Raw genomic sequence first — 21,375 nt, 5'->3', positions numbered from 1 at the left:
CCTGCCTTGTGAGCCCTCGGTTGGCCCGAGCTCCGGTGCCGCGAGTGGGATGACCTGGAACACCGCCTTCCGCTTGACTCCACAAATCCAGATGGATTCGCAACCCTCTCCTGATAGGTACAAGCGATGAGCTGATCCTCTTCCTACTTTGCTCCTTCTAAACCAGAGCCTTCTCCTCCTCTGCGCAGTGCGCACACAACCTCCTCGAATTTCCACGGTCCAAGCAAACATGGCCGCCCAAGCGCAGCGCAAAACGAAGGTGCTGAGCCGCCGCGATATCGAAGGCCTCATCGCCGAAGGACGCAATATTGTGATCGTGGACAATAAGGTGTTGAAGGTCGATGCATGGCTGCCATATCACCCAGGCGGTGACAAGTCCATCAGGCACATGGTTGGCCGTGATGCCACCGACGAAGTTCACCGGTATCTTCGTACCCAAATCACAGCATAGCTATCGCTGACATTGCAATTCAGCTTCCACTCTGCGCAGACGCTCGAACTCACCAATCGCTACCAAATTGGCCGTATCGAGGGACGATGGCTCAACTTTGTGCCGCCAATTCAGGGAGGAAAGTTCAGAACAAGGGAAGAACTGAACAAACTATCCGAGGCGGAATATGCGGAATCATGTTCTTCTGAGCAGGAGTCTGTCAGCTCCTCCTCTTCGGCAGCGCAAAGCCCGGTGTTTGAACCAGCAGACCCGCCCGCTTCGTCCCTTCGCAAGCGCAATGCCACCACCGTCCCACGGTCTCCTTCGTCTTCGTCCGTGTCATCGATAGAATTGGAGCCCATTGCAGCTACTAAGATGTCTGTGTTGGATGCGCGAACGCAAAAAGAGTTGGATTTTGACAAAGCGAAGTACCCTTCCTTAGACCCGGAGAGCCAGGATAATATCGTTCGGAAATACCGGCAGCTGCAAGACCGCATAGAGGCTGAGGGCCTGTATCGCTGCAACTACTGGTCAGGATATGGCGTGGAGTGCATCCGCTATTCCATCGCCATCGCCCTGTTCATTCTATGCTTGCGATCAGGGTGGTACATCACCGCAGCCTTCCCAATCGGCTTCTTGTGGCACCAGCTTGCCTTCGTAGTCCACGACTCTGCTCACATGGGCGTCACACACAACTATTACTTCGACTCTGTCCTTGCTATGTTCATCGCCAACTACTGCGGTGGTCTAAGCGCATGCTGGTGGAAACAAAACCACAACGTACACCACCTCGTAACGAACTCGCCCGAGCACGATCCCGATATCGAATACCTTCCCTTCTTCGCCATCACCCACCGGTTCTTTGAGGATCTCACATCCAGCTACTATGAGTTTTCCATGAAGTACGACGCAATCGCCAAGTTCATGGTTCTCTATCAGCACTTCACATACTATCCAATCATGATGGTCGCGCGTTTCAACCTCTATAGACTGGGCTGGACATACATCCTCCTCAACCAAGGCCCCAAGAAAGGCCAGGCATGGTGGTTCCGCTACTTCGAACTCGTGGGTCAAATCTTCTTCTGGACCTGGTACGGATACTTCGTAGTCTACAAAACGATCCCCGGGAATTGGACCCGCTTCGCGTTCGTCATGATCAGCCACGCCATCACCGCGCCTCTGCACGTGCAAATCACGCTCTCTCACTTCGCAATGAGCACCACGGACATGGGTGTCACGGAGTCGTTTCCCCAGAAGATGCTACGAACGACCATGGACGTCGACTGCCCGCAGTGGCTCGACTTCTTCCACGGCGGCCTCCAGTTCCAAGCTATTCACCACCTGTACCCTAGGATTCCGCGCCACAACCTGCGCCGTACGCAGAAGCTGGTGCAGGAGTTTTGCAACGAGGTGGATATACCGTATGCGTTGTATGGCTTCGTGGACGGCAACAAACGTGTAATTGGGAAGATGGCTGACGTCGCGAGGCAAGCTGCCATTCTCGCGGAGTGCCAGCGCACGATCGTAGCTGGAGAGGTCGCGCACTAATGATTTCCGTATTTGCCCATGATGGCGTAGGGAGTTATACTTGGGTATACAAGATCAATACAAGACAAATCGTCACATCTAGATTATAAACATAGGATGACGTATCCAAGCGTAGTCCACCTCACTCTCTATCCATTCTCCAAAAATATAACCTACAGCATCACCCCCCTAAGCCTAGCCCTCAACCTCCTGCCACCCCCTGGTCGGCCAGTCCCAAACCCATGATAGCACACCTCCCCTTCTCCCCTGATATATTCCCAGCGCCTCATGAACCCCCACGCCACCCCCTCCACCCCCAAAAGGCCGAAGCATCTCCCCTCCCAACCCCCGTCTTCTCGGCCACGTCGCAACCCTCCACTCCACCCACGCCCTTACTCCCTCCTCACCAAGTAACCCTGCGTGGCGAAAGGTTTTAGAGTGTAGAGTGGTGTTACATGCAGGAGTATAGGCGCTCGCGCCAGAGGAGGCTCTCAATGTCCCTAGCTAATAAGAAAAGGTATAGGGACTATACTTAGGACACTAGAATAACTAATCTAACTACTCGATTGGCCTTGCTGTAGAAACATCAGGAACTCCAACCCCTTCAACAATCTTTGCACCTAAAACTTCATAAACTGGTAGCTCAGATAGTCTTGAGATAACATGATGTAGTGTTGGTAACTGTTCCCAATCCAGAGGGTCTATCTTTAAGTCTGCCTTGCCCGCTTTATAGATTTTCATCGGTCTCGGGGTGGTTATTGCTTCCCTAAACGGGTCCCAGGTGACATGCTCGTCAGCGGCCACGCCTTTGTTGTGAGCACCGACCTTCGGGATATATCTGTATGCCAAAATGCCTGCATCGGCCTCACCACTGATGGCTCCAGTTTCAGATGCAACATCGACCTCAGTAAGGTCCGAAAGGAGAAAATCTCCCCAAACTGCACCCTCCCAGCCGGTGCGGACGCGGTAAGACTTGGAACGGCGGTAGATGTCGATCGATGTGTACAATTTTGGCATCCCGAGTTCTTCTCGTCCGGAGACAATGGGGTCTGTCAAGGATTCAAAAAGGATGGGAAGATAGGAACCGCTAACAACACTTCCATCCTTCTTGACGTATTCTACCCCATGTACGTAGAGTCCGAAATGGCTGTATCCGGAACCCCCAAGCCACTCCATCTTGTTCAGTGTCGTTTGCGAAAATGACGCGAATGCGACAGTACCAGGACTTTTAAATCGCCAGCCACGCCGGCCAGGTGGGAAGAGGTTTTGCAGGAGAGTCCGCGAAGTGCTGAATTTGATAGACGCGGTTGTGAACGTTGAATTATTGCCGTCTCGGACCACGCCGGAATGCGTTTGACGGGGACCAGGCATTGGACCGAAAGCGATCGGCATCCGCCAGTAGAGGTTCGGTGTGCGTTTCCACTGCCACTCTCGAAATCGTTGCGTGGCATTGTCGAATTCGTCATGTCCGAAGTTGTAGTTTGTAAACCCATACACTAAAGCAGTGAGTCATTTTACGAGATTATCTGAAGGACTGCACACTTACTGTCGATCTTTGCCTCCTCCACCAAATCTTTGCCGGCGAGGCGAGAAAATTCCTGGATTTTATTCGCTCTCTCCATTCGAATCTCTTCGTAAAGTTTCAGCCTCTCTGCAATCTCGTCTGGCTTTGTACCTAGCGGAAGAACCACTGATAGTGCTGCAGCATCTTCGATTGCAACCCCTGCGCCCTGACCTTGGTGTGGCAAGAATGGATGAGCGGCATCCCCCAAGAGCGCCAAACGTTCGTTCGTCCAGCTGGGAATAACCTCCATGTCCAGGAGTTTCCAAACCCTGATACTTTGGGGATCCGCCTTGCCCAGCAACGTCAAGACAGCAGGGTCGAAGGACGCATACACTTGGAGAAGCTTGGCAAGATTCCCAGTCTGATCCCAAGTTTCACCCGATTCATCCGCACTCTCTGCTTCCGGGTGAACACAGATGAAATTCAGGAGGGTGTTATTGGACGTCGGATACATAATAACTCGACGGTCGTCCCCGTACCAGATGATGAGCTCCCCGTTGTTCTGATTAAATTGCTCGGTCTTGTGGTCTTCAGCGGCAAGCTGACGTGGGACAAGAAATCGAAATGCGCTCTTGCCGCTGCCGAACGGTTTAACGTTGCCTCCTGGGGTATGTTTCCTAGCTATTGAGTGCACTCCGTCTGCTCCAATAACAACGTCGCCTATTATCTGGGTTCCATTCTCGAGAGAAATAGTAGCTGATGCGGAATCAAGGGACACGACTTTGCTGGACGTTTGGATTTGGACTGATCCGCTCCCATTTGGTTCTGTTGCCGCTATTTTTAGGTTGTTGTGTAGATCAATACGGTGAGCAAGAGTCCATGGCTGAGCTTTGATGTTATTACTCAGTTCCATGGGTGCTGTCTTCACATAGGAACCAACTTACGTGTTGCCACTGCTTGTTTGGTTCCCGTAGGTCGATTGACCGTTGTATGTTCCCTGATGCGGTATACTCGGTCAACTGTAACAAGAATTTTAGAGTCGAGGATCTTGTAAGTGTTTCTCTACCGACATACTCTCTCCATTGGATTCGCTCCGAAAGATTCCGCATCAATTCCTAGACGCCTGAGCACCCCGTTTGCGTTTGGTGCTATGTGTACAGCGGCACCGGTCTCACTCGCGAATGCTGATTGTTCAAATACCTGCGTTTTTAGCATACGCGTTGAAGGAGCTAGAAAGATGGCACATACATGTACATCGTGTCCCTGCTTTCGGAGTGCAATTGCGGCCGTCAGACCGCCAATTCCGGCGCCTATTATCAATGCCTTTAATGGCGTTTTTGAAAATGCCCCGTTGTTAAGAATGAGGTCTTTGTGTTCGCCATTTGTACCGTTCATTCCGATAGAGCTCGCCATCTTGATCGCCACTCTCGGCAATCACTCGTTCTTTAAAGCAGCTTCTTCAGCGAATGAGCCCAAATTAGCGGACCATGTTCAACCGTGGCAGCATTCAATTTTATAGGTGTCTCGAATTCACTCTATAGCGTATGGCGCGCGGTGGCTTCCGCGGTAGTTAGCATTCTCGCCTGCTGTAGCAGGGTTCGTTCCGGGGAGCGGGGAACATGCGGGCCGGGCAAGTGGAGGGCGGTATATCGGGACCACATCGACTGCTGCGGGGCTTCTCAACGCGATTCAATCAATCTTCTAGAGAATCGAGTACGAGCCTACAGGCAGCTTACTGTGACTAGATTAGTATGTTAATATTCAATCTTGTATCGTGGTACCAATCTAGCAAACCAGCAGTGACAGAAACTGGTCGCGCCCCGCATTTGCGAACTAGCCTCGCTGGACTGAGTTCATAGCAGAACGACACTTTCTACGCAATAGCTCAAAAAATAGCTTTCGCCTCCGGTACACTGTATGCATGACGTTGGGCTCTAACACAATATTATACATGTATAGTATACATCAAGATTAAGCCCCCACAAGTAAAGGGAATAGAACTTGATGACCGTGCACAATCACATTCTGCTCCATATTCTGGAAGGTGGCGATTCACTCTGTAAGATCTAGAAAACATTCTACATACTTAGATCTTTGCTAGCTTCGTGGCCGAAGCTTCATAATTGCTGATCCAGCTATAGTTGTCATGCAAATACTTTCGTGCTCTTAAGTCACCCGAGCGGGCATGGCCCTCAAAGTTCTCTGCCCTTGCTGCCCTACCACAAAGACGACCCAGTTCTCCGCTGGCTTCGGGATTTCTTATTTCCTGATAAGTCACCGTGCGCAAAAACTTGCCGACCCATAGTCCGCCAGTATACCTCGCCGCTTTTCCTGTGGGAAGAACATGATTTGTACCGATGACCTTGGGACCAGATGTTAGAATATCGAATTCATCCACGTGGCAGTGGACATACCTTGTCACCGTAGGACACACACGTCTTCTCGCCTAAGAACAAGGCTCCATACGCCGTCATTTTCTCCAACGCCTCTCTTGGATCTTTGGTGAAGATTTGAACATGCTCACTCGCATATTCGTCACCCAGTTTCCATGCCTCATCTAGCGAGTTCACTACAACCACTTCTCCAAACGCTTTCCATGATGCCCCCGCTAGTTGCGCAGTCGGCAACTCCTTAAGTAGTTCATCAATAATCTCCATTGACTTCATCCCTACTTCCTCGGAAGTCGTTATGATGACTGCAGGTGAGTCCGGACCATGTTCGGCTTGAGACAGGATGTCAGTTGCAACGGTGAAAGGATCAGCCGTTTCATCGGTGATGATAAGAATTTCGGTTGGCCCAGCAAAGAGGTCGATGCCGATATCTCCGAACAACTGCCTCTTACCTTCTGCCACAAAAGCATTCCCAGGGCCAGCGAGAAAGTCAACCTTGCGGATCGTCTCGGTTCCAATGGCAAGGGCTGCAACGGCTTGAACACCACCAAGAATGTATATTTCATCAACACCGGCAAGATGCATCGTTGCGACGGTGGCATTTGGTATTTGGCCAGCGATTGGTGGTGTGGCTCCTATTACATGTTGAACGCCGGCGACTTTGGCGGTGAGGATAGTCATGTGTGCTGAAGCCAAAAGAGGATAGCGACCACCAGGAATATACCTATGGCCAGTCAATATCCGTTTGATAAATCTGTTAGTATAACACTTACGCCCCAACAACGGAAATGGGATTGTTCTTTTGGCCTAGGAAGACACCCTAAATTCTGTTAGATACAGAAAAGTTAAATAGTAGCACGGTTCCCACCTACCGGTTGGGTCTCTATCTCAAAATCGCGAATAGAGTCTCTTTGAGCCTGAGCAAATCTTCTAACGTTCGCCTGCACCAGCTTGATATCTTCTATGGTCTGTTTCGGGACTGCAGCTATTGCAGCATCAATCCGTTCCTTTGACAGCTTGAACGACTCCGGCGACCATCTGTCGAACTTCTCCGAGTATTTTCGAACGGCACTGTCACCATATTGCCGAATATCGTCAATGACCCCCTTCACAATAGAAGCTACATCAAGTTCAGGAGCGCTTGATGATTTTGCTGCTTTTGTGCCAATTTTCAGATATCGTGGAGCCATGGCAACGAATATGGTGCGTCATACAATAGTTGTACCTGAAATGGAAGATATTGCAAGCAAATGGATCGGATTGCGTGCAAATTAATAAGTTCAATATATTGACCTATGGTTCTATTATGAGGGTTCTCATGGTACTACTCAGAACCTGACTTGCGTGACGCCGCTATGTCGGCCCCACTTCCAAGAGTGCATTTCCGATCCACCGCATTCGGGAATTTAGACCGCCGTTATTGCCGCAAAACTTACTGAACTCAACAAACCGAGTGAACCCATCACATTGACTCGAATAGCGCCGTGAGAGGAGAAAAGGCAATCTTCGACTAACAAGAACATCGAATCCGCAAAGATCCCGAGGTTGACAAGTCTCACCGGAAGTTTAGAAGTCAATATGTGTTAATCATAAGTTCAAAGCAATGGTTTCTTCGTTATTGGCTTATATGCTTCAAAAATAAGGGACGACGATCTTGTGCACTCCTTTCAATCCTTCGCAGGGATGAGCGTTGAATTATCTCTTATTTCCCGGACGGTCGTACATCGTCCATTCCACCACCATAATCTTCTTGGAGAGACTTGCCATCGACCTGTAACGACTGCGCCTCCTGAAGGACATACAACATGCGAGCCCATTTGGTGTCGCTAGGGTTCCTCCAAGCGTGATTGGTGGCCCTTTGGATTGTAATATCGCCCCGTTTTAGCAACCTCGTCTCACCCGAGTCCAACATTAACTCCACTTCCCCCTCAAGGACGACACCGTAATCTAAGCTAATCGTGCGATGCATTGGCGATATCGATCCCGGATTCATGTCTACCACGCGCAATACAGTCCCTCCAGGAATTGTGATGCCTGGAAGATTGATGAGATTCTTCTTGTAGATTTCGAGGTCCGTGTTAGCGGTGAGGTTGACCGGATACTGTTCCGTTGCGTATGCTAGACCGAAGCGGGCACCATTCGCTAGTTGCTGCCATTGTAATACGTCTGACAAATCGTTTGAAAAGTTCGTGTTGCCTTCCGAGTCGTGATTGGTGATGAAACGAGAGATTGGTCGGAGCCCATTGTCAGAGAGCTGTACGGTTTGACGAGACATGTTGATTTTGTTTTTGGTTTTTTTTGTTGGCGTAGGTTGCTCTTCTCGAAGCTGATTTTGACTGAACGTCACGAAGGGAAGAGAAGTATTTTGTGGTTTTATTCGAGCAGCTGGGCGGCTGAGCGGCCCTAACTTGAACATCTGTTTCTGGGTTTATCCTGGATACGGTCTTCCGTGAGGATCGGGTCGGTCTGATGTGGGCCCGATCTCCCTTCTAGGGCATGACCGGACAACAACTCAGTCCATTTCTCGCGCAGGGAATCCAACCTTGACTTCTTATCGAGGAATACCGCGACAACTGTGCATCCAAACATACAGTATCTACAATGACGGCGGCTGTAACCAAGGTTGCACTCATCACGGCTGGGTCTAACGGTCTTGGTGCAGCAATCGCAAGATGTCTCGCATTAGAAGCGCACATGTCTGTTGTTATCAATTTCCATTCGGGCTTGTCCCGCGCGAATGCCCTTGTTCAACAACTGGAAGAGGAAGTACAGGCTTGTAAGGAAGCGAATGGATGCACAACACAACGATTCGCTGCGATTAACGCGGATGTGGGTAGTAGGAATGACATTGGACGATTGGTGGCCGAGACTGTTCAACAGATGGGGCGTTTGGACGTGGTCATTTCGAATGCAGGATGGACCAGAATGACCGATTTTCAAAATCTCGAAGATGCCGACGATGAGTCGGATTGGGATCGCTGCTTTAATATGAATGTCAAAAGTCACTTTTTCCTCTTCCAGGCATGCAGAGAGCACCTTGAGAGAAGCGAGGGTGCATTCATCGCCACAGCAAGCATAGCTGGAGTTATACCAAGTGGAAGTTCGCTAGTAAGTTGGAAGAGAACATGATACAAAGTTCAACTTACCAGAATCATACTGACGTTGCAATTTAGCCATATTCTGTAACGAAAGCTGCTCTCATTCATCTCTCACGGAGCCTTGCGCTTATCTCAGCACCAAAGATTAGGGTGAATTCAGTCGCTCCAGGTGTGGTGCTCACGGTATGTTTACCCTTGTTGTCGAGACGGCAGCTAATGGTGGCAGGACTGGGGTCGTCAATTCCCAGAAGACAAATTGAAGTTGGTGCAAGAGAGCAATGCATTGAAACGGTTTGCTACACCAGAGGTACCTTTTTAAACCCCTCCGTATGGATGAATACCACTCACGACCTCATAGGACGTTGCTCAGCTGGTCAAATTCCTGGCCTTATCCAAATCCGTCACTGGCACAAACGCTGTTATCGATGCCGGATTTTCACTATAAGATGGTCGCTTTCGGCGGCTATCGCGGGAATATACTCAGCAAGTCTAAGGCAAATTCAAGTCCTGAAGCGATTATCAAGAGTTCAGGAGGGCACATATTGTGTAGTGGTAGTGGTATTGAACTTCATGAACGTGGCTCTGATTACGAACTACCAGATCATTCATATATTATCAAGTAAATTGAGGCGCACGTCACTATTGAAGTTACACTCTTAGGTATATTCAACACATCCGTTATCGCTTTCCAAGATGACCATTGCACTTCGAGAGTGCTCTGCTTCAAAGCCAAAGAGCTTCCCCGCATACGTTCATGCATACTCAATCGAGGACACGCACTATAATGTGCTATTACGATATGGGGAAGAGCTGCGGCTTCTCTCCTACTTCAGAGGGAGATACAATATGCCAAACACAAGACTTCAGTTCCGCAGAAATAAAGCATACGGGGGGGCCGTTTCACCTAACTGCTTGGCTCCACCCTTGGACCGCTGTGGCCCGGTCCCAGCTCGGATGCACCACGCCTTTAGGAACACGGCAATTATGACAGTAACCCATAAAATTAAATCGCTTGCATTATCAAAAAGCCCTTTGTTCCAGATTTAAACTCTTACTATGGGCGCAACAAACGACCACACAACAATTCCTATACCCCTTATCATTGATGGAGAAGAGATCCAAACATCAACAGATGTTATTGGCATCTCTCCAGGCACAGGCAGATCACTTTGGGAGAGCTAATGGGCGTCGAAGAAAGATGCCATAGCTGCAGTTGAGGCTGCTCATCGCGCCTTTGCTACGTGGTCGAATTCTCGAACTGAAGAGCGGCGCCGGATCTTTCTAAAGGCCGCAGATCTTCTCTAAGAGCGAGCGGAAGCGTTACAAACTTATATGGCACAGGAAATTGGAGCTCTACATCAGTTCGCCCAATTCAACATCAAGGTTTATGTGGATCTATTACGTGAGCTGACTAGGCGTATTAGCAGCGCTTTGACGGGAAGTATTCCGGTCTGCTCGCTGCTAAGCGATTCCTATCTTCGTGGCTGCAGAATCACGGCGGAATAGTTCCACGCTAATTTCTAGCCTTTATTGGGCACGTTAGATTGCATCAGTGCGTTCCTTGCATTAGCGTTTACAACCATCCGAAGGTTGGGTGGTCCCGATGTTAAACCAAAAATGGCAAGCATTGGGAGAGCGCTCTCTTGGTGGGGTTGGTGGGGTTAGTCGGCTTATTGATTGCAGCCATGATCGGGTTACACATGTGGTGTAGCAGCCGCCAGAAATGCCGGGTTCGATTAGTAAAGACTGTTAAACTGCAGCAGGTACACCGAAGCTTCTATCTTCTGAACAGCAAAAGCAGGAAAGTGTCTGTATTCATTGCAAGCCGTGATTAACTTCAAAACTTCGTTTTAGAGATCTAGAACCATGCCGAACCAGATCAGAGACATCCTCACCGTTGACGAGACGTCATACCTATACTTCCTCGAGCAGAACGTCTCAGTGCCTCTCAAATCTGGCGTCGGGGTTATCCGAGCCAACGTTTACAGACCGAAGGCGGACGGACCACAGCAGGTGACGTGGCCAGTCATTGTCACTTACGGCCCGTACGGGAAGGACATTCCATATGAGACGTAAATCGAGCTTTTTCATTTTAATCATGCACTTCCTACTTTTTATATCCCAAGTAACCGACAGAGCAACTAATAGGCGTCCAGATTCCACCCCAAGTCATTTTCTGAAGTCAATCCCGAACAGCGGGGGCCTCACTCAGCATGGGAAACTCCAGATCCTGCATTCTGGACCATGCATGGCTATGCAGTAGTGCGCGCCGACGAAAGAGGACTTGGACAATCTCCTGGACTTCTAGACACCATGTCCCGAGGCACAAGTGAAGCCTTCTTTGATGTCATTGAATGGGCTGCCGAGCAATCGTGGTCTAATGGAAAAGTCGGCCTGCTCGGAATAAGGTGTGCGGTCCCGTTGTGCCAAGATGAGGACCTTGCTAATATACTCCTGTAGTTATTACGCAGGCAGTCAATGGCGAGTCGCTGCCAGACAACCGAAAGGATTGGCTGCAATAGTACCTTGGGAAGGCATGTCAGACTACTATCGTGACCGCTGCCGACAGGGTGGCATCCTGTCAAACGGATTCATTAAGTTCTGGTGGGATAGACAAGTTATCACGAACCAGTACGGCCTTAGGGGACGAGCTGCACGCAACTGGCAAGTCTCCCGGGTACAAAGTGGATGTCTTCTTTCTGCTAAGCGAAAGACTATCTTGATCTACTTTATAAGAAAAGAATCTTTCCCTCGCTTAGCTAAGACACTAGGCAATGTACCGTCCCCACTTCTGTGAGACATACACTGACTTTGTACCTTCGGGTTTGGCAGGGGTCCAGATACTATTGAAGGTGATCTCTCGACAGAGGAGCTAGCAGCGAATCGACGTGACCAGACCATTGATAACGAAAACAATAGATTCCGCGACGAAACCTACTACAGCTCAAGAGAGTACCATCTTGGAGATATTCAGGTGCCCTTGTTAAGCGTGGCTAATTGGGGAGGTATATGTTTACATTTGCGCGGAAATGTCGAGGGATGGACGTGGGCGGGATCTGACCTAAAGTACTTACGCTTTATTACTGGAAGACATGATTTGCCTTTCTACTACACACAAGAGGTCAAGATTCAAAGGAGCTTCCTGGACGCCTTTCTAAAAGGCGAAGATCGCGAAGGCTGGAGCGTCAAGGGAAAGCTTCCTCCTATTGACCTTGTCCTGCGCAAAGGTGATGCGGAAGTAGAGCAACAATATTCCCGCCGAACCGAGAATGAATGGCCAATCGCACGCACGCAATACACCAACTTCCACCTCACGCCAGAGGGAAAGCTGGCACGGAGTTTATCCACCGAAAAACAGTGTAAGCTTTCATATAGAGCGCTCGGCACAATCGAGGAGCCACAGCTTCTGGGCTTCGAGACCGCGCCGTTTGAAGCTCAAACTGAGATTACGGGCCACGCCGTTGCACATTTGACCGTCAGTGTTAGTCCGTACGCAACCAGCGAAAATGTGCCTTCTGATATCGACCTCTTCGTCACCCTTAGGCATATTTCGCCGTTAGGCAGAGAAATTCACTACACCGGCACCGCCGGCGATCCAGTTCCTCTAACCAAGGGGTGGCTGCGAGTCAGCCTGAGAAAAACGGACCCCGCCCACTGGAAACACCGGCCATGGCTGCCTTACCGACACTACACTAGTAATGATGTACAACCCGTTATTGTCGGAGAGTTGTATGCGGTAGATGTGGAAATCTGGCCGACAAATGTTGTAGTGGAAGCTGGGGGGAAAATTGTCTTTGAAATCGCCTCTGGGGATACACAAGGATCTGGTGTCTTCGTCCACACAAGCCCACGTGACAGGTGAGTTATCCTCTTAGATAGTTCTGGAAATGGCAGCATTTTGACAGACATGTTACAGGTCCAAGGACAAGTTTGATGGAATGAATCACATCCATTTCGGTCCAACATTACAGAACTATGTCACATTGCCCATTATACCACCAAAACCATAATTGTTCGGAGACTTGGATGGAATAATAAAATGAAGTAACCTAGTTTTTTGTTCTCATCGACCCTTCCTAGAATAGAAGAAATAAGCACTGAGCTAGTCAGCTACCATTCACCCCCAATTTTATATCTGAACCACTCGTCGCTAAGTACTTTGCCAAATGTAGCGTTCCATGCCCAGTTCAAGTTCTGTAATAGCAAGCCCTATTAGCAAGGTCTTTCGCAATGGTGCTCAACGGGATCGGATAAGCGGAAAACTATTTCCTAAAAGACACGCGGTCACTCACCGCGTTGGTCTGCACTCCGGTAAACATGACCGTCAAAAACACTCTCTCGCCAGTACTCATGTATACCCTCCTCTCACTTTGGTCTAGATTCCTATTTACCGGCCGATAGGGCGGAATACGGCGGTGGTTATTAAGCCAATCTGGAGAATTTTGCAGCACATGATGAAGTATAGATGGCTCAGATTGCTGAATTTGGGGACTGAGAAGTCTGATGTTTGCTTGGGATGCACCCATAGACTGAGAGGGCGTGTTCGAATGATGGAGCTCATAGTCCGTAAGATGACTCCAGTTGCGCAGCTGGGCCGCTTCCGCGGACACTGGACCGGAGACTGACGTGACAATAATAGTAGAAGACATGATTGTGATACAAAAGACGAAGATAGCAGTGCTGGACAAAGGCTCCGTAAAGCTAAAGAATATGCAGCCGTGAGTAAGCGTTTGGCGGCACGGAAGGTGTCGGGAATGTGGGGCACCGCCTTCCCGGAGCACACGGTCGCGGCCCACGCAGACCACTGACAATCCAAGCTCCGTATCTACTACATCGGAAAACATCTGATCATCGCCACAGCTTCGACACGCCAAAATAATGTATACTGCAAAAGCGACGGAAGACGCGAAGTTGACCATACATTGAATCCAGTCGGCTAATAACATCATGTCACGCTCTCTACAAGCCGTCCGCGAAGCAGCCGTCGACGGACGTCTCCAAAACATTATCTATCGGCAGACCATGTTGGAGAATTTGCACAAAGCTCTTGTCGAGGATGTAGAAGCAATTGGAAAAGCCATCAGGAAGGATAGCGGACACAGCGATGCTGACGCGGCCCTGGAATTCATCTTGACCCTGCAGGCCATCAAAGATTACTACAACACACTCGACGAAATTGATTCATCGCGCCGCGAGTATGCACTTGCGCGGGGCGAAGATGCCACAGAGCGTCGCGACGGAATTGGCATTGTTTATCTTGTTCCGACGAACTACACTCTCTTCTACTCGGTCATGGTCGCGTTGAGCGCCGCCATTACAGCGGGAAATTGTGTTGTAATTGAAGTCAGTATTTTTTACTCCCACAAATCCGCACCTCGCTGAAACGTGCAATTCGAAGTTCAAAAACACAACAAAGGAAGTGCCTCGCCTGCTCCGTAAACTTCTCAAGGTAGCACTGGACCCAAACATTGTCGAGTTCGTGGCCAGCCATGCCTCTGATGAAGATCTCGGTCCGAACCACATCCGCGTACTCCAAGACGGCTGTTCCACAGCTGACGAGCAACCGCCACCACTGCACATATTCCCGCCTCTCATTTCACTGCCGCAGTCGCGAGTTGTCGCCATAGTTGACCGCACTGCAAATCTTGCAAAGGCGGCAGCCACGCTCGTCGCGGCGCGATTTAGTTTCGGGGGTAACTCACCCTACGCGCCGGACCTCGTGTTAGTTAACGAGTTCGTGAAGAAGGCGTTTTTAGTTGTTCTGGTCGAGGAGACGGCCAAGTTTACGGCGAATCTACAGAGGGTCGGACCAATGGACTCCGAGCGAGTTAGAAGAGTGGAAACCCTGCTGGAATACGGCCAGAAGAATGGCGAGATTGAATTCGTCACATCGAACAGCAAAGGATCGGTGTTTGAAGTGAAGAGCAGAAATGCAGAAATCTTAGGTAGCAAGATAAGTAGCGCTAACCTGGCCGTGCTTGGCGTGCGGTCACTCGACGATTCTATCAATCTCGCGAATCGGTATGTACTGTATACCAAGTCATAGAGATCTTCCCTGACAGCATCTAGGACGGAGAGCTTGTTAGCATCGTATATCTTTGCAGCACCGACATCGGCCAAATATGTGAGCCAGTTTTTGCGGTCGCAAATATCATTTGTGAACGAGCTTCCGCTCGAATTCCTCGGTTAGTTTACAAATGAAGCCAAAGAAAAAACGGTGAGAAGAGAAGCCGTACTGACGTCAACAGTTGGTCCTGCCACCCCACGATTCTCGTTAGTTGATCGCTCTCTCCGATATCCCGCCTCGCTCCTGTCAGCTCCACATGCCGAATACAGCACTCCGTCTACAAAATCCGAGTTTGTACACCAGAGTCTACGAGACAACAACGCGAATGTTGTTTTGAAGGCTTTAAAGGGTATTTCGGCTCCGCTGAGTCCGAAGAAGAAGCGCTCTACTGGAGGGCAGCTTGGTTACTTCGAACAAGGCATCTACACTGGAATGGGCATGTTTGGCATCCCGGCTCTGTTAAGCGTCGGTCTATTAGCTTATTATGGTGTGCATTTTGGGTTTAGAATAAAGTCGTGATGCACATGGTCTGTTTCGGTCCTCTGAGAAACATCAAGACGAACTTTTACTTTTCAAAACTCTAAGCTTAGATCTGTCTTCCTATGAAACATGGAATGGGAGCATCACTAGGAGTTTGACAGATATTATGTTGCACATTGCATCAATATAAATCACATTGCTATTCCATTCTATCCAATTTTCGTGTCCCGTAATCGCTCCATGACACTGAGTAAATTCTCCACAAGAGGGGAATTTGGCCTGAAGGGTTCGCCATCGCCCCGCTTCATGGTTTCAATCATGGTCGTCATGATGCCTGGGGCATCGTCTAGTTGTATTGGTGCCATATCTGCTCGCGATCCATGCAGAGTAGGCATGCCGTGGTTGAAAGAGATGTAACGGTATGTTGCTGCCGTTTCTTCATCATCAAGCCATACGGCCTGCTGTGGCGGCACGACGAGACTAATACTCCCAGCAGCCATTCGTGAATTGGAGTCCTGGAAGAGCATACGCGAGGCAAGTGTGTAAGCCCAGAAAGCCAAGCTAGCATGAAAGAGAATGATTGCGTAGAAATCCCGCAAATGCATGGGAGGGAGTCCTCTTGTAGCGCGTAAAAGTTGGCCAGCATGCCACACAGCCAATCTTGATGTCTTGCTACTCGCCCACTCCTTAATTGATGGGTGTACGCGACGTGACTCTTCCTGACCCTCAAGCCCACAAAACAGCTGCACCTCTTCTAGTGACATGTGTAGATGCATCAGGTTCGACTCAAGGAGCAGCGTGCTCTCAGTTGCGTGCCTTAAACGGTAATAGTCAAATATCTTGGCTAGTTCCTGATAGCGAGTCATCAACATCAAGTTGCTGTCCCACAAGGTCTTCTTGCCATAGCACAATAGACTCAACTTCCGGTATTCCCACACCATGCCCCACAGAGCATACAAGAAGGCTGCGCATGAGAGTTCGAGATCAATTACTGCCTCGTTGGATTGCAGGAGCTCTGGATTGGCGACGCATTCGGCCAGGGAAGGTATCCTTGTCGAATCGTTTTCATATTTAGCCCGGTACAGTATCTTCCACTCTTGCGCGGAAGTAGCTGACCAAAGGTCTTGCGGTTCAGGCAAGGGAAGTTCAAGCTCTGAATAGGATATTAAGGGGCCAACAAGAAGTGACATGGAGGCCTGAGCCTCATGACTCAAAAGGCGGTAAGCTAACCTTTTGAACGACTCCTGCTCTACCCAGGCTCGCCACTTGTTGTCTAGCACAAGGTCTTTGTCGTCAGCGGCAACAGTCAGAATGGGATAGCTTGATCGCTTGAGGCGGCCGCCACGCCGAAGCATCGTCAAGAGGGGCAGCTGGAAGCTTTCGGCAATTTCCATTTTACGGCTGTTACCACTCCAGAGCCCAATACCCAGATGTAGCATATACGCTTGCAACATCTCAAGGTCGCGGATTAGCGTATTATCCGATTCGAACGCGACAGGTAGGTGGTTGCGAACGACCTCTTCAATTGCGAATCCCAGCTTTCGCAAGGATCGGTCAGGGGTGAGCACCGCTCCAGCAGCCGCTATAGCAAGAAGTAGTTCTGGTCGAGCTCTCTTTGGTCGGAAGCTGCTGGTGTGGATCCATGAGCCGCCTGTTGGGATAGGGCCTGCGAGGAAGAATTGTATGAGCTTGTCTAGTAGCTCTACCGATGGGAATGCGGATACAGCTGGCAGAATAGGTGATTTGACTTGACTAAGAACAATTGTAAAAATTTTGTCGCGGGTTGGAGAGTCTAGTTTTTCGCTTGTTGCTCGTCTGCTGACATCCGCAAAGCTCTCCGGGCTCCCGACGATCTGTTCCTGCGTGGGTACGGAAAGATTGGCCTGATCAGTATAAGCATGGATCCCAGGAACTGGAACAAAGCGCCAAATGGACTGCGGAAGGTGTTTACTCAAGGAATTTGAGCCACCGTCGTCGCCATGTTTTCCAGAGTTTTGATCAGTGGTATCAGCACCCTGAGCTGGAATTTGGCCCACCAAGTTTTCATATTCGAATGGGACTTGGGTATTGTACGTGTCTAGAAAGTTAAGATCAATAGCGCTAAGATCGAGGTCTGTCTCAAAGCCAAAGCCGAGTAGCCCACTGGGGGTAAGTGTGCCGCTTGGGAGCTCTGCAGCAAATGACCCACTCGGGAGTAGGTCCACGACTCCAGGCAAATGACCTAACCCATGCCGCGGTTGCGGCGTATTCCTGTTGATGTGATCGCGCCTATCTCGCTCAGCAGCAGGCTGCTGGGTTCGAGTCATCTCGGACGAGACTGAACTTAAAGCATCCTTCTCACTATACGATGTCAGATCTGGCGGAAGAGGTCCTTCGTTGGTTGGCGTTCGCAGCGCTGGCTGGCCTTGCCCGCCTGTATCAGGCTCCGCTTGCAGCGATGGTTCTACGAATTGAGGAGCCAGTTCGTTGTCGGCGTCAATAAATAGCTTGGGAGCAACTACGCAAGCTACGTTCTTCCTAATACACCGTCTGCAAGGTTTTTCGTCTTCGCATTTCAAATGGTGCTCTGCACATGCCTCACAAGCCTTGGAGACGCGGGGTGGTGTGGAAGAATTGGCATCAGTCCGGCGGCGCTTCGTCGATGCGTGATTTGTGGCCGTAGTGTGGAGCAAAGCATGTCTTCTCAGTAAGTCGCTATCATTTAGATCAGCAGGAGCAGCATAGTGAATAGAGGAATTCCCTACACTCTGTTAAACTGCTTGTTGCATGTTTCACAATGATATGGCTTCTCCTGCGTGTCTGCGATGCTCGGTTAGCACGTGAGTTGTACGGATCCTGTGGAATTAACAAAGCTCACATACGAGACCGAACGTGACGCGCAAGGTGGTCGAGTCGGGAGTATGACTGCAAGCATGTTCCACACTGGAACAATCCGTCGCGGGCACGGCCCCTCTGGGCGGGCGCTGCAGTGATCGGGAGCGAGGACATGCCAGCCAACCTCCGATGGATAATGTGGGCGCAGCTCACGCGAGGATTGAGTGATGTAAAGAGAGGAGTGATGGAAAATTGGCTTTTGGTACATTCGGGAATGTGGGGCACCCGAAGTGGGGATTGCCGATGCGCAAAGGATAGCCGGGGCCATGTCCTCGACGAGAATGGTCGACGCTCCAGTAATGGTCGATCGCAATAGTACCCCGGCAAAGGGCTGGATTGTTTGTGCACAAGCGAACATTAGCACACTGGTCGATACGTTGCAGGATCCACTACGAATTATTGCATCTCCTGCTTGACAATGAGTAAGACTATCGAGCACTTGATGAAACCACGCGTGACTGATACCTCGATCTAGCATCAACACCAGTGCACTTCTTTTCTCATGGTTCAACCATGATGCTGGGCGAGGACTCTGAATCAGCCGACTATTGGAAAAGATGTGGCGATGAAGCTCTCGCGCATGGCATTAAAGGGGTTGTTATGATGGTGAGCAAGCACTACTCAACGGAGAAGGACGACAGGCGCTCACCTAGCAAAGGGTGCCCACTGGGACTGTATTGGTCACAATAAAGTTGAAGTTTCCATGAACCCTAAGCCAGGCAAATCCCCGGTTGCCTATGTTCATCCGTCCAAGTATATCGATTATCAGCTCGTCCCGGATCTGGAAAGCGGCAAGAAATGCATCGATCTTCTGGCCACGGACGGCTTCGAAGTGAGCGGCAACGACAAGTTCGATTGGATTCACGACACGTACCTCATTCTGATCCGCATGTTTCCGAAAAGGTGTCCACCAACGACTATCATCTCTCTCAATGCACGATTCGATCCTCATTTCCATATGCGCGTTGGCGCAGCACTCCGAAGCTTGAGGGAGCAAGGTTATCTTCTAATTGGCACCGGCGGTGCAGTTCATAATCTTTACCGAAACGTTTGGCAGCCTATGTTGAAGTACTCCGACAACTTTGCCCAAGAAACGCCTCCGGCGAATTGGGCGATGGAATTTCGTCAGGCAGTCGAAGACGTTATTTCTGGAAATAGCGGACCCGACCTTCGTCGAGCTATCACAAGGCTAATGAAGCATCCCAGGTTCCGAGACGCCCATGCAACAGATGACCATTTCATGGCTGCCGCGTTTGTTGCAGGAGCTGCCGGTAGTGAAGATGACATTGGAACGTACGGAAGGCTAGAAGCGGAAACATGGGAGCTTACGAATATGTGCAATTCGCAATTCACCATCGGGCAGTGGGCATGATCTGTGTATCCAACTATATACCTTTTCTAGCATCATTTTCTCAATGGATGTACAATCCTCCGTTCGCCATCAAATGGAGTCCGTTTATCCAGCTCGCTCTTGGCTCGCACAAAAATCGAACAGCATATGCAATCTCCTCTGGTTTCCCAGCTCGGCCTCCTACAGGCGTTCTCTCAATCACTGGGCGTATCTTTTGCATGAACTCTTCTCCAGCTTGAATAAACCCTTCCGTCATCGTTGGACCCGGACTGACCGCATTGACTGTGACACCATACTTCGGTGGCAGCTCCTTCGCCCACACTTTTGTAAAGCTGTCCACCATCCCTTTACTTCCAGCGTAAATTGTTTGCAGGGCAGGCGCTTCTCTGGCTGAAATGGACACGATATTTACTATGCGGCCTCCATGCTTTGGCAAGTGAGGCAACGTCGCCTGCGTGAGCAAGAACGTTCCCCGTCCATTCAGGTTAACTAGCAAGTCCCAGTCATCTAGCGTCTGTTCCTCAAAGGGCTTGTTCACCGCTAAAGCAGCATTGTTGACTAGAATATCTATCCTTCCGAACTCCTTGGCAGCAGCGTCGGCCAACGTTTTCGGTCCATCAGTGGTAGACAAGTCTGCTTCGATCGCAACGCTTTTCGTCGGTAGGCTCGCCGCTAGTGCTTCTGCCCGTTCTTGTAGACTGGGGCCTGGGTAATTAAGGACCACATTCGCACCTCGCGCCGCAAGCTCTCTTCCAATTTCGGCGCCAATTCCCGAGCTAGAGCCACTAACAAGGGCAATCTTATTGTGCAAAGTTTGCTCGGGCAATTCCAACGGCGCCGACATGCTGGCTGGTTATATAAGTATACGAGAGTTGTACTGAGGAGTTGAAACACAAACTCCAATGCGTAGCGGGTTGTAGAGTCAACGACAGTCTTATCAAATTGCCTTTTTGAATCGTACGTATGACCTGTTCGAAGTTGTAGAAGGGATGATTGATAGTTTAACTCCGACAAATGATATGTTGCGACAAAAATTTGCGTAATCCCTGTCCCGGTACCCGATACCATCGTACAAATTTCATTGCGGAGATCCGCCACAGAACAGCCAGTACTTCCCAAGCATTTCGGCTAGATTCCGAAGAATCACGGGTATCTACTGAACGGAATTGTAAGCAAGCGTCTCAGGCGGGTCGGCCCCACCAGAACGCGTCGACAAGTGGGTTAGACGAATCGGCCCTATTGACTACCAAATGCCCCACTACCTAGCTCCGCGCGGAGAGATCTCGATCAACTTATATTATTTCCGATAGTTGGAGAAATGGTCATGGGATCAAGTCCAAAGATTTTCTATTGGTATACATGCAGTATACTTGCCTTCGTAGTACATTATCATAAGATCCGACCTTAGGTTCCGCGACTCTGTTACAGCTATGGGCTCACAAAATTCGCTGCGCATCATCTGGAAGTCAGAATCAACGACGGAGAACTATGAACGCGCACGCATAGGCCGGGTATTTAACCATCGTCGACCCAAGCGATACCCAGTCGCGATTGTCGAAGCCGAAAAAGAAGAGCACATCGTCGAAGCAGTGAGACTTGCGCAAACCAAAGGCGTTCGTATCTCAATCCGCTCAGGCGGCCACTCCTGGGCAGC

The 21,375-nt window shown here is 49.9% G+C and overlaps 9 protein-coding genes across 9 annotated transcripts; 4 read left to right on the top strand and 5 right to left on the bottom strand.

The window, feature by feature from the left end:
- Positions 1–229: 229 nt before the first annotated feature.
- N0V89_011288 (uncharacterized protein) lies at positions 230–1,978 on the top strand (the record flags this gene model as incomplete). The annotated part of the gene is made up of 2 exons (XM_056220020.1): positions 230–423; positions 475–1,978. 2 exons carry the CDS (start codon positions 230–232, stop codon positions 1,976–1,978), a joined length of 1,698 nt encoding a protein of 565 aa, XP_056067147.1.
- Positions 1,979–3,471: 1,493 nt separating this feature from the next.
- On the bottom strand, positions 3,472–4,717 carry N0V89_011287 (uncharacterized protein; the record flags this gene model as incomplete). The annotated part of the gene is made up of 2 exons (XM_056220019.1): positions 3,472–4,246; positions 4,710–4,717. 2 exons carry the CDS (start codon positions 4,715–4,717, stop codon positions 3,472–3,474), a joined length of 783 nt encoding a protein of 260 aa, XP_056067146.1.
- A 1,134-nt stretch (positions 4,718–5,851) lies between these two features.
- Positions 5,852–6,932, bottom strand: N0V89_011286 (uncharacterized protein; the record flags this gene model as incomplete). Its single annotated transcript, XM_056220018.1, has 3 exons — positions 5,852–6,575; positions 6,671–6,678; positions 6,924–6,932. 3 exons carry the CDS (start codon positions 6,930–6,932, stop codon positions 5,852–5,854), a joined length of 741 nt encoding a protein of 246 aa, XP_056067145.1.
- Positions 6,933–7,553: 621 nt separating this feature from the next.
- N0V89_011285 (uncharacterized protein) lies at positions 7,554–8,126 on the bottom strand (the record flags this gene model as incomplete). Its single annotated transcript, XM_056220017.1, has 2 exons — positions 7,554–8,017; positions 8,120–8,126. 2 exons carry the CDS (start codon positions 8,124–8,126, stop codon positions 7,554–7,556), a joined length of 471 nt encoding a protein of 156 aa, XP_056067144.1.
- A 2,546-nt stretch (positions 8,127–10,672) lies between these two features.
- On the top strand, positions 10,673–11,025 carry N0V89_011284 (uncharacterized protein; the record flags this gene model as incomplete). The annotated part of the gene is made up of 2 exons (XM_056220016.1): positions 10,673–10,679; positions 10,835–11,025. 2 exons carry the CDS (start codon positions 10,673–10,675, stop codon positions 11,023–11,025), a joined length of 198 nt encoding a protein of 65 aa, XP_056067143.1.
- Positions 11,026–11,723: 698 nt separating this feature from the next.
- N0V89_011283 (uncharacterized protein) lies at positions 11,724–12,811 on the top strand (the record flags this gene model as incomplete). Its single annotated transcript, XM_056220015.1, has 2 exons — positions 11,724–11,730; positions 11,790–12,811. The coding sequence occupies 2 exons, from the start codon at positions 11,724–11,726 to the stop codon at positions 12,809–12,811; spliced, it is 1,029 nt and encodes a 342-aa protein (XP_056067142.1).
- Positions 12,812–15,705: 2,894 nt separating this feature from the next.
- N0V89_011282 (uncharacterized protein) lies at positions 15,706–17,802 on the bottom strand (the record flags this gene model as incomplete). The annotated part of the gene is made up of 1 exon (XM_056220014.1): positions 15,706–17,802. The coding sequence occupies one exon, from the start codon at positions 17,800–17,802 to the stop codon at positions 15,706–15,708; it is 2,097 nt and encodes a 698-aa protein (XP_056067141.1).
- A 1,271-nt stretch (positions 17,803–19,073) lies between these two features.
- Positions 19,074–19,742, top strand: N0V89_011281 (uncharacterized protein; the record flags this gene model as incomplete). Its single annotated transcript, XM_056220013.1, has 1 exon — positions 19,074–19,742. One exon carries the CDS (start codon positions 19,074–19,076, stop codon positions 19,740–19,742), a length of 669 nt encoding a protein of 222 aa, XP_056067140.1.
- A 40-nt stretch (positions 19,743–19,782) lies between these two features.
- On the bottom strand, positions 19,783–20,565 carry N0V89_011280 (uncharacterized protein; the record flags this gene model as incomplete). The annotated part of the gene is made up of 1 exon (XM_056220012.1): positions 19,783–20,565. One exon carries the CDS (start codon positions 20,563–20,565, stop codon positions 19,783–19,785), a length of 783 nt encoding a protein of 260 aa, XP_056067139.1.
- Between the last annotated feature and the right edge of the window lie 810 nt (positions 20,566–21,375).

Source organism: Didymosphaeria variabile, assembly GCF_027946475.1.
Source record: "Didymosphaeria variabile strain IMI 356815 chromosome Unknown scaffold_8, whole genome shotgun sequence".
In the NCBI taxonomy this organism is placed as follows: Eukaryota; Fungi; Ascomycota; class Dothideomycetes; order Pleosporales; family Didymosphaeriaceae; genus Didymosphaeria; species Didymosphaeria variabile.
Note: the sequence above shows the minus strand (reverse complement) of the source record. Positions and strands in the feature narration are given on the sequence as shown.